Source organism: Elephas maximus, chromosome 1 (genome assembly GCF_024166365.1).
Source record: "Elephas maximus indicus isolate mEleMax1 chromosome 1, mEleMax1 primary haplotype, whole genome shotgun sequence".
In the NCBI taxonomy this organism is placed as follows: Eukaryota; Metazoa; Chordata; class Mammalia; order Proboscidea; family Elephantidae; genus Elephas; species Elephas maximus.
In genome coordinates, this window is record NC_064819.1 from 55,270,321 (window position 1) to 55,288,568 (window position 18,248).

Sequence of the window (18,248 nt, forward strand, 5' to 3'; positions counted from 1 at the left end):
GTCTGGATTCTCAATTCTGTTCCATTGGTCTATGTATCGATTGTTGTACCAGTACCAGCCTGTTTTGACTGCTGTGGCAGTATAATAGGTTCTAAAATCAGGTAAAGTAAGGCCTCCCACTTTGTTCTTTTTCCGGGCCTTATTTATCCGGGCCTCTTTCCCTTCCATGTGAAGTTGGTGATTTGTTTCTCCATCTCATTAAAGAATGTCATTGGGATTTGGATCAGAATCGCATTAAATGTATAGATCACTTTTGGTAGAACAGACATTTTTATAATGTTAACTCTTCCTATCCATGAGCAAGGTAATGTTCTTCCACTTAAGTAAGTCTCTTTTGGTTTCTTGTAGAAGCGTACTGTAGTTTTCTTTTTATAAGTCTTTTATCTCTCTGGTAAGATTTATTCCTAAGTATTTTATCTTCTTGGGGGCTACTGTAAAAGGCATTGATTTGGTGATTTCCTCTTTGATGTTCTTTTTGTTGCTGTAGAGGAATCCAACTGATTTTTGTATGTTTATCTTGTATCCCAATACTCTGCTGAACTCTTCTATTAGTTTCAGTAGTTTTCTTGAGAACTCCTTAGGGTTTTCTGTGTATAAGATCATGTCATCTGCAAATAGAGATACTTTTACTTCTTCCTTGCCGATCTGAGTGTCCTTTTTTTCTTCATCTAGCCTAATTGCTCTGGCTAGGACTTCCAGCACAATGTTGAATAAGAGTGGTGATAAAGGGCATCCTTGTCTGGTTCCTGATCTCAATAGGAATGTTTTCAGGCTCTCTCCATTTAGGGCGATGTTGGCTGTTGGCTTTGTGTAAATGCCTTTATTATGTTGAGGAATTTTCTTTCTATTCCTATTTTGCTGAGACTTTTTATCATGAATGGGTGTTGAACTTTGTCAAATGCCTTTTCTGCATCAATTGATAAAATCATGTGATTCTTGTCTTTTGTTTCATTTATGTGGTGGATTACATTAATTGTTTTTGTAATGTTGAACTATCCCTGCATACCTGATATGAATCCCACTTGGTCATGGTGAATTATTTTTTTGATATGTTGTTGAATTCTATTGGCTAGAATTTTGTTGAGGATTTTTGCATCTACATTCATGAGGGATATAGGTCTATAATTTTCTTGTGGTCTCTACCTGGTTTGGGTATCAGGGATATGGTGGCTTCATAGAATGAGTTTGGGAGTATTCCGTCCTTTTCTATGCTCTGAAATACCTTTAGTAGTAGTGGTGTTAACACTTCTCTGAAAGTTTGGTAGAACTCTGCAGTGAAGCTGTCTGGACCAGGGCTTTTTTTTTGTTGGGAGGTTTTTGATTACCCTTTCAATCTCGTTTTGTTATGGGTCTGTTTAGTTGTTCTACCTCTGTTTGTGTTAGTTTAGGTAGGTAGTGTGTTTCTAGGAATTCATCCATTTCTTCTAGGTTTTCAAATTTGAGTATAGTTTTTCATAGTAATCTGATATGACTCTTTTAATTTCAGTTGGGTCTGTTGTAATATCGCCTCTCTCATTTCTTATTTGGGTTATTTGCTTCCTCTCCTGTTTTTCTTTTGTCAGTTTGGCCAGTGGTTTATCAATTTTCTTGATATTTTCAAAAAACCAGCTTTTGGTCTTGTTAACTCTTTCAGTTGTTTTTGTGTTTTCTATTTCATTTAGTTCAGCTCTAATTTTATGATTTATTTTCTTCTGGTGCCTGTGCGTTTCTTTTGTTGCTCTCTTTCTATTTGTTCAAGTTGTAGGGATAATTCTTTGATTTTGGCCCTTTCTTCTTTTTGGATGTGTGCATATATTGATATAAATTGGCCTCTGAGCACCGTTTTTATTGTGTACCAAAGGTTCTGATAGGAAGTGTTTTCATTCTCATTGGATTCTCTGAATTTCTTTATTCCATCTTTAATGTCTTCTATAATCCAGTCTTTTTTGAGCAGGGTATTGTTCAGTTTCCGAGTGTTTGATTTCTTTTCCCTGCTTTTTCTGTGCCTTGTGGTCAGAGAAGCTGCTTTGTAATATTTCAGTGTTTTGGATTCTGCTAAGGCTTGCTTTATGACCTAATATGTGGTCTATTCTAGAGAATGTTCCATGTGCACTAGAAAAGAAAGTATACTTGGTTGCTGTTGGGTGGAGTGTTCTGTAAATGTCTGTGAGGTCAAGTTGGTTGATTGTGGCATTTAGATCTTCCGTGTATTTATGGAGCTTCTTTCTGGATGTCCTGTCTTTCACTGAAAGTCGTGTGTTGAAGTCTCCTACTATTATTGTGGAGCTGTCTGTCTCACTTTTCAGTACTGATAGAGTTTGTTTTATATATCTTTCAGTCCTGTCATTGGGTGCATAAATATTTAATATGGTTATATCTTCTTGATGTCTATTGTCCCTTTTATCATTATATAGTGTCCTTCCTTATCCTTTATGATGAATTTAACTTTAAAGTCTATTTTGTCAGAAATTAATATTGTCACTCCCACTCTTTTTTGATTGTTGTTTGCTTGATATATTTTTTTCCATCCTTTGAGTTTTAGTTTGTGTCTCTAAGGTGTGCCTCTTGTAGGCAGCATATAGATGGATTGTGTTTTTTAATCCATTCTGCCACTGTCTCTTTATTGGTGCGTTTAGTCCATTTACATTCAGGGTAATTACAGATAGGTATGAATTTAGTGCTATCATTTTGATGTTTTGTGTGTTGACAGATTCTTTTTCCCACTTGATTTTATGTGCTGAGTAGATTTTCTTTATATTTTGTCCTTTCCTCATATTTGTTGTTGTTGATTTTGTTTCTGCTGAGTCTGTGTTTTTCCCTTGTATTTTATTTTGATGAGTAGGATGGTTTGTCTCCTTTGTGGCTACCTTATTATTTACTCCTATTTTTCTAAATTTAAAACTAACTTTGATTTCTTTGTATCACCGTGTCTTCCTCTCCATATGGAAGGTGTATGATTACATTTTTTATTCCCTTTTTATTATTTTCATGTTGTCTTCTTTTATATAATAACATCGCTGTTGCCCTGTTTTGGACTTTTTTATTATCTTGCTTTGTTTTTTTGGATTTCCGTCTGCGTTGACTTCTGATTGCTCTGCCCAGTGTTCTAGTCTTGGGTCGATACCTGATATTATTGATTTTCTAACCAAAGAACTCCTTTTAGTATTTCTTGTAGTTTTGGTTTGGTTTTTACAAATTCCCTAAACTTGTGTTTATCTGGAAATGTCCTAATTTCACCTTCATACTTAAGAGACAGTTTTGCTGGATATATGATTCTTGGCAGGCAGTTGTTTTCCTTCAATTTTTTTAATATGTCATCCTATTGCCTTCTTGCCTGGATGGTTTCTGCCAAGTAGTCCGAGCTTATTCTTATTAGCTCTCCCTTGTAGGTGACTTTTTGTTTATCCCTCACTGCTCTTATAATTCTCTCTTTATCTTTGGTTTTGGCAAGTTTGATTATAATATGTCTTGGTGACTTTCTTTTTAAAATCTACCTTATGTGGAGTTCGATGAGCATCTTGGATATCTTCTCATCTTTCACAATATCAGGGGAGTTTTCTGCCAACAAATCCTCAACAATTTTCTCTGCATTTTCTGTTATCCCTCCCTGTTCTGGTACTCCAATCACTCGTAAGTTATTTCTCTTGATAGAGTCCCACATGATTCTTAAGGTTTCTTCATTTTTTTTAAATTCTTTTATCTGATTTTTCTTCAAGTATATTAGTGCGCATGATTTATCTTCGAGTTCAGAAATTCTAGCTTCTACTTGCTTAATTCTGCTCCTCTGACTTTCTATTGAGTTGTCTAATTCTGTAATTTTATTGTTAATCTTCTGAATTTGTGATTGCTGTCTATGGATTTTTCCAGCTTATTAAGCTTTTCATTATGTTCCTGAATAATCTTTCTGATTTCTTCAGTTGCTTAATCTGTGTGTTCCTTGGCTTGTTTTGCGTATTGCCTCATTTCCTTCCTGATGTCTTGAAGGGTTCTGTATATTAAACTTTTATATTCTGCATCTGGTAATTCCAGGAATGCGCTTTCATGTAGAAGATCCCTGGATTCTTTGTTTTGAGAGCCTGTTGAGGTGATCATGGTCTGTTTCTTTATGTGACTTGCTATTGACTGTTGTCTCCGAGCCATCTATAAGTTATTGTATTAGTTTATGCTTGCTTACTGTGTCGTAGTTGCTTGCTTTGTTTTGTTTTGGTATACCCCTATGGGTTGCTTGAGTGAGCTAGCTTGATTATTTTCACCTTTGGAGCTCTGGTGTCCTGTCCCCAGCTGGCTAGAGCTGTTATCAGGTATATCAGTCTAGGAGTGCATTCAGTTTTCTTGTATGAATTCAGCTTAGGTTTCCAGGTAGCTGATATCATGTGTGTGGTACAGGCTCTGTCCTACAGTCTTAGAGGGGCAGGGGTGATTGGCATATATACCGGTATCTGATTGCAGCAGGGGGTCATGCTATGAACAAGGCAGGGGACTGAGAACCGACCCCCAAGTGTCTCTGAAGAAAACGTGTCTCTGTTCCCTAGAGCGTGCAGGTGGGTGGGTTCTGCAGAGGGACCGTGGGCACCCAAAGTTTTTGGTTGTGAGGACTGGGAGGTACCAGTTATCTTTGGACCCCTGTTGTGGGTGGCTGGGTGACTTGAGTGGAGCTGCCAGTCCTTAGGTCCCTGATGTGGGTAGGCGAGGACCTTGTTTAATAGGCAAAGCAATGTCAAACGTCAGACACCCACCACAGCTGAAATGGTTGGAGTTTGCCAACAAGGGCCTATTCTCCCGAAATAGGCCCACACAGGTCCATACAGAAGGGAAGGGTGCTCAAGGTCCACAGACGGTTTATGCCTGGACAGGAGCCGCTTCTGTCCTGAGTTCCCCTGGTTAATGGAGTTAGCAAATTATCTTTTCCCCCCAGTTGCAAATTTTTCCCTTCCCCAAGGCCGGGAGGATGGCTCTGGGTGCTCACCAGGGTCTATCTCAGGCCCAGGCATTTGGCCGCTGAAGCTGGCTTGGGGGTGGGGGGGGCACGGTAAAATATACTCAAGTACTTAGCTTTTGTCGAGAGCACCATTCTTCTCAGGTTCCGGAGGTGCGAGTAGGCTGTGTGGCTGGTTGCTTCTCCCTGAGGAAACTGCGGCTGAGGGTAGTACCAGCCCGCCGCTGCTGCAGACGCTGCCACTCCAGGAATGGTGCCTGAGGGCTCCCTGTGATTCAGGTCCGGTAGCTCCTCTCCACTTCTGAACGGTCTCTTCTTCCCCCTGCCCCTCAGTTCATTGTCTAAGCTTGCCTTTAATGCGCAGGGCTCCCTGCTTGTCACAGATATACTCATTTCACTTGTTTTTTCGGGTCTTTGTTGTAAAGAGGGCTCACCGGAAGCCTCTGTCCATTCCGCCATCTTGGCTCTGGTCTCAGCAATGGCTTTTAGAGAGTAAACCCCGAGTATAAATAGCAGATGAAATTTCTTTGCATTATAGAATGTTTGCATAGAAGAACCATTCTCAAGTTGACACCTAAACTTTTTGGAGTCAACTCTTTTAGGTATAAATAACAGAAACTTTACCTGAATTAGTTTAAATAAAAATAATTTTATTACAAGGTGTATTCATGAGGCGTAAGAATCACAGTCAGCACAAAGCTGGTTGCTATGAGGCAGACGTCAGGTGTATTTCTGCCATCCCACATCTCCATTATTTCTGATACCAGCTGGCACTCCCACAGCACTCTCTACTTCTCTGCGGTGTTTGATAATTCATTGCAATGGCCATGTAGAGCTCATAGACCATACTCACAGTTATGTGGCTTATTAGGGGAAGTAACAGGCTACAACTCCATATCAGGATCAACTTGGAAGTAATATGAACAACTTGGGATCAGCATCAGGAAGCACACAGGCAAGATCCAGAAGGCTCCCCCAAAGTGGAGAGTACATCCCTCTCTTATTCAGTGGAGCACAGCTCTCTCAGTTGCTTTCTGCCATCAGGCTTCTCTGCTGTTGGTGTCTCCACTGTTAACTGGCCCAGCTCATATCCAGTGTAGCACCTGCTAAGCTCTGTCAGCTGCTGTCTGCCATCAGATCTCTCCACTGCTTAACTGGCTCAGCTCATAGACAGTGTAGCAGTCTGCTTATCTCTCTCAGCTGCTTTCTGCTGTCAGACCTCTTTGCCATCAGGCATCCCCACCATCACCTGCTGCTGATTGGCCTAGCTCATAGCCAGTGTAGCAGCTTCAGGACTACTCTGCCCCCTCATGGGTCTGCTTCTCTGCCAGCCCAGGCCTTAGCTGGCATGTCTAAGCTGCGGCTTTGTCAGCTAACAAGCCCAGCTCTTAGCTGGCAGCTTTCTCAGCTGCAGCCTTTTTTTTTTTTACCAGGCTTGGGTCAGGCCTCTCCCAAAGGACATGCTCCCTTCCTGGCTTCTGTCAACCAGGAGACCTCCTAAACCTCTGCATTTCAGCCATTAATATATCATAGTCCTCATCAGTTATAAGGCATGAGCTCTCTCACCAGACCAGATTTCATTCAGTCCTCAGTTACCTATAAGGTGTCAGTCAAATCAAGTCTTGTACAAAAGTGACTTGTTCTACAGGCAGGGACTTGCTCTTCCTTTGGGTAACAGTAACAACCCTTCGGGGTAGAAAGCAGCCTGAGAGGTCCTCCAAATTGCTTTTCCAAACAACTAGGGCAAAGGTACTAATTCCTCAAGGCTTAGGGGGAAAATCTCCCAAGCTGTTTTTCCAAATAACCAAGGAGAAAGGCTACACAAAAAGGAACTCATTACATCACACAAGGAAATTGGGATTTTGCGTTGAATTCAGTGTGGGGCCGGTCTCTTATCTTTCTCTAATGGATCTGTTTTTCTCTCTTCTTGTATCATGGTTTTCATCATTTAACGATGAAATGGCACACAAAATCCTGATCCTTTCAACTTTAGCTACTAAAGACTGAGGAGACTCAGATGCTGCCAACTCAGAAATTCTCAGGGAAAGGGAACCATTGGACTAGCTTGATCAGTTGCCTGCCCTGTTGTACGTCACCACAGGTGTGGCCAGGGAGTCGGCATCAATGCAAGGGCAAAGCAGTCTCTCTGGAATGATGTGGATTGATTGGGAGGCAATGGGGTGTCCAGAAGGAAGGAGAACAAATACTAGAACAAAAAACTGGCTGTAAGTCTAAAGTTTCAATGAACAGTTAATTGAAAATTTCTGGGCAAGGACAACTAAAATGACCAGAGGCAAAGAATTAAAAAGAACAAAAAAACACCTGATTTCTTTTGTGTAAAAAGTTGAGGTCCAGGGGAGACTTGTCTGAAATTCTTAAAAGAATGCAGTAACTGATTTCTGAGATAATTTGTATTAGGGTTTTTTGGGGGGAGAGGGGATAGTTTGGAGCCCTGGCGGTGCAGTGGTTAAGAGCTTGGGTGCTAACCAACAGGTCAGCAGTTCGAATCTACTCCTTGAAATCCCTATGGGGCAGTTCTGCTCTGTCCTATAGGGTTGCTATGAGTCGGAATCCACTCGATGGCAGTGGGTTTTCGTTTGTTTGGTCACTGGTATTTAGTGTAGAAAATAGGAAATTATACATCTAACATAATTTATAATTCCAGGAGGTTTGAAAATACTATATCAAGGGTTTATTAGCCAAATTGATGGTGGATAGCCAAATAATGGGGACATTTAGGGGAAATTAGAGTACAGCCTTCACCTTCTGAAGTCATGGACTGAATTATTTCCTCATTAAGCGTTAGTAATGATGGTAATTATTAAAATTTATTTAGTATGACTGTGTGTCAGATGGAGCCCTGGTGGCACAGTGTTCAAGAGCTCAGCTGCTAACCAAAAGGTTGGCAGTTCGAATCCACCAACTGCTACTTGGAAACCCTGTGGGGCAGTTCTGCTCTGTCATAGAGGGTCACGATGAGTCAGAATCGACTCAACAGCAATGGGCTTGGTTTCTGGGTTATGTGTCAGATACCGTGCTAGGCATTTTTATATCCACTATCTCATTTAATTTTTCCTAAAACATTTGCTGAAATGAATTATATGAGATGTATTTCAACAGCATTGTTAACACTTTCCCTTTTCGTTTCAGAGATGTGGTACTGGATCTTTCTCTGGGCTCTCTTCTCCTCTCTGTTTGTCCATGGTGCTGCAGGAGTGTTGATGTTTGTGATGCTACAGAGGCATAGGCAGGGGCGAGTAATCTCTGTCATTGCCGTCAGCATCGGATTTCTGGCTTCTGTAACTGGAGCAATGATTACTAGTAAGTTGATTTTGTCTTGTTTAAGGATATAATTTTTATGTACATATGGTTTTGGTGACTTTATCCTTATTGTAAATGTAACAGTAGTATAATCTTTCATATAGAATATTTTTCAGCATTATACATACTTCACCTCAGAGGTGAAGATTAGTTCATTTATCCTTTGAACCTGTGTGTGATGTTTAAGGTTGTGTGTCAACTTGGCTGGGCCATGATTTTCAGTAGTTTGGCAATTCTGATGTAGTTTGGCAGTTATGTAATGTTCTAATCACCTCCATGATGAGATCTGATATAATGTAATTACTTCCATGATGAGATCTGCTATGCATAGTCAGTCAATTGAAAGGGAATTAATTTCCTTATGGTGTGGCCTGCATCTAACGTATATGGACATTCTGGCAGAGCTTGCTGGCTTTTGCTCGCTCTAGATCCTGCAGCTGGCTTGTCATCATCTGACTGATCGTTCTTGGAACTTGAGCCAGCAGCTTACCTGCCAATCTTGGGTTTGTCAGCCCTTGCAGCTATGAACTTTGATTTGTACGTATGATTTTTATACTTCTATGTGAAGACTCAGTATGTAAGGTTTTGTTGGAAATTAAAAACTTTGTAAAAATTGGCAAGGGACAAAGCAATTCAGTGGGAAAATTTGTATCATAAAGTGTAATTATAAGTGAATGTAATTTGTTTTAAAAGAGGTCACTATTTAGTAAAGGAGAAAGGGAAAAAATATGACAGCAATAATTGTTTTAAAAAAATAAAAAATATTGCCCTTAGGCCTTTGATGTCATCTGTCTGTGACTAGAAAATAAAATCGCATTTGACTCTTTATGTACAAATTATGATGGCATACATCTCCCCTTGCCTAATAGAAATAAACCACGTTAGAGTGTCCTCTAGTTATTTGCAAGTTTTCTGCTTTTCTGCCTCGTGAGCCTTTTCCTCTGAGTCTTGCAAATTCATTCCCTTGGGCCTTCTCCTCTTGACGCTACACTTAGGCCCCATCTCCAGCCTTGGGTTCAAAGGGATAATTCTGCTTGTTTCTGCTTCTAGTTGGATCAGAACTAAGATTCATCCTGTTGAGACTGGAGGGTGCCACAGCTGCTGCTTTTGTATGGCTGTGCCCCAAACTGGCTGCTTCTCTCTTCTGCTGGTGGTTCTGTCATGGCTTAGAATGCTGTTCACTTCTGGTTTACTTCCATATATCTGGGTCAGTTCAGTCCTACCACTGGCTCTGTTTTGGGATTTTCTAATAAGGGTTTCTTCCTGTCTGGTTGGTTCTTAGCTCCAAAGATAAGAGGACACCCTTGTCTACTGCAGTTCAAAGGCCTCCCTTCTTTTCCATCACAGGACATACCTGGCCTTGAGAGGAAAGCCTTGCTCTTGTATCTCTGAGTATGGTCTTGTCTTATGGCACTAATAAGACAACAATAAAATAGTGGTGAGAAATAGTGAGTAGTCTCTTTTCTCATCCTTTCTTCATTTACTATTTGTTTTTTCTGTATTGTGCTGTGTTAGGTTTTTGTTGTTGTTGGGTACTGCTGCATTAAACCTGTAACTTTATCCTGTGGTACCTCATCCATTGTACCATAGGTTGGGTTTTAAATGAGTACTCAGATTGAGCTGAAGCACAGGATATGTGTAGTGGATAGTTGGACATTCTGCTAGAAGGATTGAAAAGAGCCAAGTTCTAATGGGTCATGGAAGACCAACCAGAATCCTGCAGGCCATGGAAAGCAGGGGGATTTTGAGTAGGGTTGGCAAGGGGAAAAGCAGTTCAATGGGAAAATTTGTTTTATGATGCACTGCCATCAAGTTGATTCCAACTTGTAGCGACCCTATAGCCATCCTATAGGACAGAGTAAAACTGCCCCGTAGGGCTTCCAAGGCTGTAAATCTTTACGGAAGCAGACTGCCACAAAGTTCTCCTGCAGAGTGGCTTATAGATTCGAACCACTGACCTTTTGGTTAGCAGCCAAGTACTTTAACCACTGCACCACCAGGGCTCCTTAATTTTTTTTTCTTCTTATTAACTAAAGTCCACACTTTATTCACGTTTCCTTAGTTTTTCAGTTCTAAGATCCCACCCAGGACACCACACTACATTTAGTCATCATGTCTCCTTAGGCTCCTCTTGGCTGTGAACAGTTCTGTCCATGTTTTTAGATGTGTTCTTACCCCACGGTGATACATGTACGTAATTTTAAAATGTTTACTCAAAAGCTTAGAGTGAAAAGTAGCACTTTCTTACTCCTCACAGCCTAGTCACACTCACTAAAAGCAACCACTGTAAATACCTGTTTCTTTTGATATTTATCTCCATGTTTCCAAATAGTATGTTTATACTAATATTTCTTAGGTTATCAATTGTAGACATTATATATATGTATCTCCATCCCATTATTGGTGGCTAAGAACTTACTTAACACACCCTTTTCCCTTTCTCTAATTTTCCTAATGTAGGTTATTATGTTTTACTTACCTCAAATATTATTGTACATGTTGTTACACGTATGTAAATAAACACCAGAGGAATAAGTAGTGTATTATGATTGTTTTACCTGTATACCTTTTTTTTTTTTTTTCTGGGTAAACTGTTACCTTATCTCTTCTTTTTTAATATAAGCATTTAAGGCTGTAAATTTTCCTAAAGTATTCCACAAGTTTTGATATGTAATGTTTTTAGCATCCAGTTCTAAAATAGTTTTAATTTACAGTGATCTGTGAGTTTTTAGAAATGTGTTCTTTAAATTTCTGAATACATAGGTTTTTTCTAGGTATCTTTTTTCTTATTTCTATCTTAAGTGCGTACTAGTCAAAGAAAATAATCTGTAAGATTCCAGTACTTTGACAGTTGTTGATATTGCTTTTAGGACCCAGTATATAAAATGTTCTATGGATGCTTAAAAAGAACTTGTATTTTTTTTGTTAATTCACCCATTTCACTTTGTTGATAATGCTCTTTTTGTTTTCTGTTAATGGAAAGCCTAATTATTCAGATGTTGGTCTTTCTGAAATGGTCGTATCATATAAGACTCTGATCTTTACTCCTGTTTTGTTCTACTATTCTATGATAGTAGAACATTCTATGGCTTTATATTTTGTACTTTCCATTGAGTTTTTAGTTTTAGATACAATATTTTTTACTTCTAAAAGCCTTTTCTTGTTCTTTGATTTTTTTTTTTTCATTCCCAATGTAGTTTTTTTGTGGATATAATTATCTTCTCTTTGAGAATATCAGTTATTAAAGTTTTTTTTTTTCTTTTTTTTCCGGTAAGTTCTCTCCTTCTCCAGGCATCACCTCTTTTCCCCTGACACTTTTTTCTTTCCCCTTATGTTTTTGTTGGCATCCCTCTCTTACATGTTGGAGGTTTTCCTTAAATGTTTGTGACCTTTGCTTGCTGTTCATACTTGAGAATGAAACATGAAAATATTTCATGTCTGCGGTTGGTGTGTGAGTGAGATTTTTATGTTCCAGTATCCCCACCATCACTTGGAATTATATAGCTGTCTTAATTTAACCAGTCTAAAGATGTAAAGTTACATCTTAATGTTGGTTTAATTTGAGTTTCTCTGTTTACTAATGAGCATGAGCATCTCTTCCTATCCTCATGTGTTGGAATCGACTGAACAGCATCGGGGTTTTTCCTGTGTATTATTTGTTTGAATTCTTTGCTTATTTTTGATGTTTCTTATGTATTAGAGATATTGGTCTTTTGTTGGTTTTGGACTCTGCAATAACTTCTCTGTCTTTTATCAGTTACCTTCATCCATAATGTCATTTATTGAACAGAAATCTTTAACTTTGATGTAATTAGAATTGATGAGTTTTTTTGTTCATGGTTTATAATTTAGGATTTTGTTCAAGTAATTCTTCCCCACACTAAGGTCAAAAGATATTTTGATATATTTTCTTCTGTTAACTTAATAGTTTTACCTTTTAATTCATCTAGAGCAGGAGTCAGCAAACTTTTTCTTAATGGGCCAGATAGTAAATATTTTAGGCTTTGCAGGTTAGATGGTCTGTGTCAGAACTGTTCAGCTGTGTTATTGTAAAGCAGAAACAACATACAGAAATTAATGGACATGGTTTGTTCCGAGAAAACTTTATTTGCAAAAACACGCACCTGACTTTCAGGCTGTAATTTACCCCCTGGTCTAGAGTCTACATTTGCATTTGGTGTTAGACATGATTCCAGGTGATTTTGTTTCCCTTCTCATATACTGAGTCAGTTTTTACCACACTGTCCGCTAAAAATCCATCAAATCCTCATTGATCTGACACCTTTATTGTGTTTAAAGTTCTCAGAGTACATAGATCTGTTGCTGCACACTATTTGGATCCATTGGTCTTCTATCTGTTCTTGTTGCAAAAGGGACTTTTTTTTTTTTTTTAATTCCTATGGTTTTTTGTAGTATGTCTTAATATTTAGTGGGGTAAGAGCTCTCTCTTTACTTTTTTTCTCAAAGTTGACATAACTACTCATGAACCTTTGTTCTTCGTATAAATTTTAGAGTATGTCTTTTGAGTATCTTAAAAAGTTTGAAAATGATTTTGGTTAGCATTCTATTGAATGTAGAGACTAATTTGGGAAGAATTGATGCATTAAATTATCCAGTCCAAGAATGTGTAATATATTTCTATCCAGATCCTCTTCCATGTCTTTTATTAGCATTTAAACATTTTGTCTCAATGGAGGGTTGTATATTTTTGGTTATGTCAACCCCTAAACATTAATTGTGTTATGATGTGGTGCATAGTGTCTTTTTTATGACATTGTCTAGCTTTACTGATACAAATACTGTTAAGTTTTGTAAATTGAGCTTATGAAAGAGTAACCAAACAAAAAAACTGGTTCTTTGGGAAGATGCTGGCAAACTAAGAAAACAGAGGCTTGGGTCAGATGCATCTTAGGCTTCAAGGTGACATCTTTGCTTTTCAACACTTGAAAGAGGTCTTTTGCAGCAGATTTCCCCAATGCAATGCTTCTTTTGATTTCTTGACTGCTGCTTCCATGGGTATTGATGGTGGATCCAAGCAAAATGAAATCCTTGACAACTTCAGTCTTTTCTTTGTTTATCATGATGTTGCATATTGGTCCAGCTGTGAGGATTTTTGTTTTCTTTATGTTGAGGTATTGTCTTAGTCATCTAGTGCTGCTATAACAGAAATACCACAAGTGGATGGCTTTAACAAAGAGAAATTTATTCTCTCACAGTCCAGGAGGCTAGAAGTCTGAATTCAGGGTGCCGGCTCCAGGAGAAGGTGTTCTCTCTCTGTCGGCCTTCTTATCAGTCTTTCCCTGGACTAGGAGCTTTTCTGCACAGGGACCGCAGGTCCAAAAGACACACTCCTCTCTCGGCACTGCCTTCTTGGTGGTCTGAGGTCCTCAACTCTCCACTTGCTTCCTTTTCATCTCTTGAGAGTTAAAAAGTGGTGCAGGCCACACCGAAGGGCAACTCCCTTTACATTGGATCAGGAATGTGACCTGGGTAAGGGTGTTACAATCCCACCCTAATATTCTTAAACATAAAATTACAATCACAAAATGAAGGGCAACCACACTATACTAGAAATCATGGCCCAGCCAAATTGATACACACATTTTGGGGGGGACATAATTCAGTCCACGACAGGTATAATTCATACTGAAGGCTTTTGTCTTTGATCTTCATCAATGAGTGTTTCAAGTCCTCCTCATCTTTCAGCAAGCAAGATTGTGTCACGTGTGTAATGCAAGTTGTTAATAAGTCTCCTTCCAACCCTGAAGCCCCCTTCTTCATATAGTCCAGCTTCTCAGATTTTTTGCTCACATACAAATTGAATAGGCATGGTGAAAGGATACAACCCTGACGCATACTTTTCTTACCTTGACGCACTATCCCCTCGTTCTGTTCGAACGACTGCGTCTTGACCTATGTACAGGTTCCTCATGAGCAGCAATTAAGTGTTCTGAAATTCCCATTCTTCATAATGTTATCCGTAATTTGTTATGATCCACACAGTTGAATGCCTTTTCATAATCAGTAAAACACAGGTGAACATCTTTCTGTTACTCTCTGCTTTCAGTCCTGATCCACCTGACATAGCTTGAATTTCTGGCAGTTCTCTGCTGATGTACTGCTGCCACCACTTTTGAATGATCTTCAGCAAAATTTTACTTGTGTGTGATATCAATGATATTGTTTTGATAATTTCCACATTTGATTGGATCACCTTTCTTGGGAATAGGCATAAATACGGATCTCCTCCAGTTGGTTGGCCAGGTACCTGTCTTCCAAATTTCTTGTATAGACGAGTGAGCACCTCCAGCACTGCATCGTTCGTTGAAACATCTCGATTGGTATTCTGTCAGTTCCTGGAGGCTTGTTTTTCGCCAGTGCCTTCAGGGCAGCTTGAATCTCTTCAGTTGCATGGGATCTTGATCATATGCTGCCTCCTGAAATGGTTGAATGTTGACCAGTTCCTTTTGGTACAGTGACTCTGTATTCCTCCCATCTTCTTTTGATGCTTCCTATGCCATTTAGTATTTTCCCCATAGAATCCTTCAATATTGCAATCAAGGCTTGAATTTTTACATCAGTTCTTGCAGCTTGAGAATGTCGAGCATGTTCTTCCTTTTTGGTTTTTTATCTCCAGGTCTTTACACATGTCATTAAAATACTTTGTCTTCAAATCTCTGACATCCATCTTGGTCTTTTCTTAATTTCCTTTCTCTTTAAAGACCTTGTGCTTTCTTTATGTACGATGTACTTTATGTCATTCCACAACTCTGATCTTCGGTCATTAGTGTGCAGTGCATCAAATCTGTTCTTGAGATGGTCTGTAAATTCAGGTGAGATATACTCAGGGTCATTCTTTGGCTCTCGTGGACTTGTTCTAATCTTCTTCATCTTCAACTTAAACTTGCATATGAGCAATTGATGGTCTGTTCCACAGTCGGCCCCTGGCCTGCTTCTGACTGATGATATTGAGCTTTTCCGTCGTCTCTTTCCACAGATGTAGTCAATTTGATTCCTGTGTATTCCATCTTCCAAGATCCATGTGTGTGTAATTGCCATTTATGTTGCTGAAAAAATGTATCTACCATGAAGAAGTCATTGGTCTTGCAAAATTCTAGCATGCGATCCTCTGGGGTTGTTTCTATCACCAAGGCTATATTTTCCAACTATCAATCCTTCTTCTTTGTTTCCAACGTTCACATTCTAATCACCAGTAATTATCAATGCATCTTGATTGCATGTTTGATCAATTTCAGACTGCAGAAGTTGGTAAAAATCTTCAATTTCTTCATCTTTGGCCTTAGCGTTTGGTGTTGAAATTTGAATAATAATTGTATCAGTTGGTCTTCCTTGTAGGTGTATGGATATTATCCTGTCACTGACAGTGTTGTACTTCAAAGTAGATCTGGAAATGTTTTTTTCGATGATGAACGTGACGCCGTTCCTCTTCATTTGTCATCCCTGGCATAGTAGGCCATATGATTGTCCTATTCAAAATGGTCAGTACCAATCCATTTCAGCTCACTAATACCTAGGGTATCAATCTATGTGTTCCATTTCATTTTTAATGGCTTCCAGTTTTTCTAGTTTCATACTTCATGCATTCCACATTCCAAATATTAATTGATGTTTGCAGCTGTTTCTTCTCATTTAGTCGTGTCACATCAGCAAAAGAAGGTCCCAGAAACTTAACTCCATCTACGTCATTAAGGTTGACTCTACTTTGAGGAGGTAGCTCTTGCCTGGTTGTATTTTGAGTGCCTTCTAACCTCAGTGCCTCATCTTCTGACACTGTATGTCAGACAGTGTTCTGCTATTCATAAGTTTTTCACTGGCCAATTTTTTTCAGAAGTAGACTGCTAGGTTCTTCTTCCTAGTGTGTCTTAGTTGGAAGCTCTGCTGAAACCTGTCCACCAAGGGTGACCCTGCTGGTATTTGAGATACCAGGGGCAAAGCTTCCAGTATCACAGCAACACACAAGCCACCACAGTACAACAAACTGACAGACGTGTGGTGGTCTACAGTAATAATAAACATATTTTCTTATATTTTATGTTTACTTTTATAGATTTGTTTTTAACATTTAGCTGAAATTTTTCAGCTTTAATTCATTTGAAATTTATCTTGGGGAATCACGTGAAATAGGAGCTAAATTATTTTTTCCAGATGGCTATCAACTGTTCCAACAGCATTTACTGAATGGGTGAATCACCGATTAGAAATATCCTTATCGTTTACTACTAGTATAACTACTGGACAAAACTTGTAGAGTACATTCTAGGATCAACACCTTACAAGTATTATCTCTTAATCTTCACAACCATCATTTTACAGCAGAGGAAATGAGGCCCAGAAAGGTAATGGGGCTTGCCTTTTAATCCAGGAGTCTAATTCCAAAACCTGTCCTCTTAACCTATGTCACAGGAAGTTTAAATTGACAGATTCGTCTGCCATTTTTCCATGCAGCCTGAGCTAGTAATTGCTTTGATTTTCCTTCTTGGATCATGATTGGAAGTTTAGTGTCAGAGATGGAGGCCAAATTGTGATTTTTAAAATTGAAGATAGTCATGGAAACCTAGGGTAAATCCAAATAAATGCAGAGTATTTATCATTTCTGGTAATAAAGAAGGCATAAGGCCATTGAGGGTTTTTAAGAATGTCATCTGATTTTTAAAATTTGGGGATATGAACAGTTATGCTAATGAGTCCATTACTTGATTCAGTACGTATTGATGCCTCTGTGTCAATCCATCTTGTTGACAGTCTTCCTCTTTTTGCTGACCCTCTACTTTAGCAAGCATGATCCTTCTCCAGGGAATGATTCTGCCTGATGATGTGTCCCAAGTATGTGAGACGAAGTCTCTCCACGCTTCTAAGGAGCATTCTGGTTGTACTTCTTCCAAGATAGATTTGTTCGTTCTTTTGGCAGTCTGTGGAATAGTCCATATTCTTTGCCAGCACCATGATTCAAAAGCATCAATTCTTCTTTGGTCTTCCTTATTCATTGTCCAGCTTTCACATGCATATGATGCGATTGAAAATAGCGTGGCTTGGGTCAGGCACACCTTAGTCTTCAAGGTGACACCATTGCTTTTCAGCACTTCAAAGAGGTCTTTTGCAGCAGATTTGCCCAGTGCAATGCATCATTTGATTTCTTGACTGCTGCTTCCATGGGTGTTGATTGAGTAAAAGTGAAATGAAATCTTTGGCAACTTCATTCTTTTCTCTGTTATCATGTTGCTTATTGGTCCAGTTGTGAGGATTTTTGTTTTCTTTATGTTGAGGTGTATGTATTTTTTTTTTATGTAATCCATACTGAAGGATGTGGTCTTTGATCTTTATCAATAAATGCTTCAATTTCTCTTCACTTCAAGCAAGTAAGGTTGTGTCATCTGCATAATACAGGTTGTTAATGAGTCCTCTTCCAATCCTGATGGCCCGTTCTTCATAGAGTCCAGCTTCGTGGATTATTTCCTCAGCATACAGATTGAATAGGTATGGTCAAAGGATACTACCCTGACGCACACCTTTTCTGACTTTAACCACGCAGTATCCATTTGTTCTGTTCTAATGACTGCGTCTTGATCTAGGTACAGGTTCCTTATGAGAACAATTAGCTGTTCTGGAATTCTCATTCTTGGCAATATTATCCATAATTTGTTAAGATCCACGCAGTCAGATGCCTTTGCATAGGCAATAAAACAGGTCAACATCTTCCTGTTATTCTCTGCTTTCGCCCATGATCTATCTGACATCAGCAGTGGTATCCCTGGTTCCATGTCCTCTTCTGAATCCAGCTTGAATTTTTCCAGGAATTGATGCCACTAGGAGTTTTCTTTATTTAATATCAGTTACTTTCTTGTTTTCTGAATTCTTTATTCTTTTTTCATTTAATATAAATATGACATGGTAGAATGGTTTGGGGATTTATAGCCAGACTAACCTGGATTCAAATCCCAGCTCTTGTACTTATTTCTTTGGGCTCATAGTAATTGAACCTCTGTTTTTTCAG

At 38.9% G+C, this 18,248-nt stretch overlaps 1 protein-coding gene across 1 annotated transcript in view; it reads left to right on the forward strand.

The window, feature by feature from the left end:
• The window catches only part of TMEM170B (transmembrane protein 170B), a 66,388-nt gene that overhangs the window by 38,831 nt on the left and 9,309 nt on the right, over nucleotides 1-18,248 (forward strand). The window contains exon 2 of the mRNA XM_049883868.1: nucleotides 8,066-8,236. Within this exon, the coding sequence (XP_049739825.1) occupies nucleotides 8,066-8,236 (171 nt within the window). The remainder of the gene's footprint in view (nucleotides 1-8,065; nucleotides 8,237-18,248) is intronic.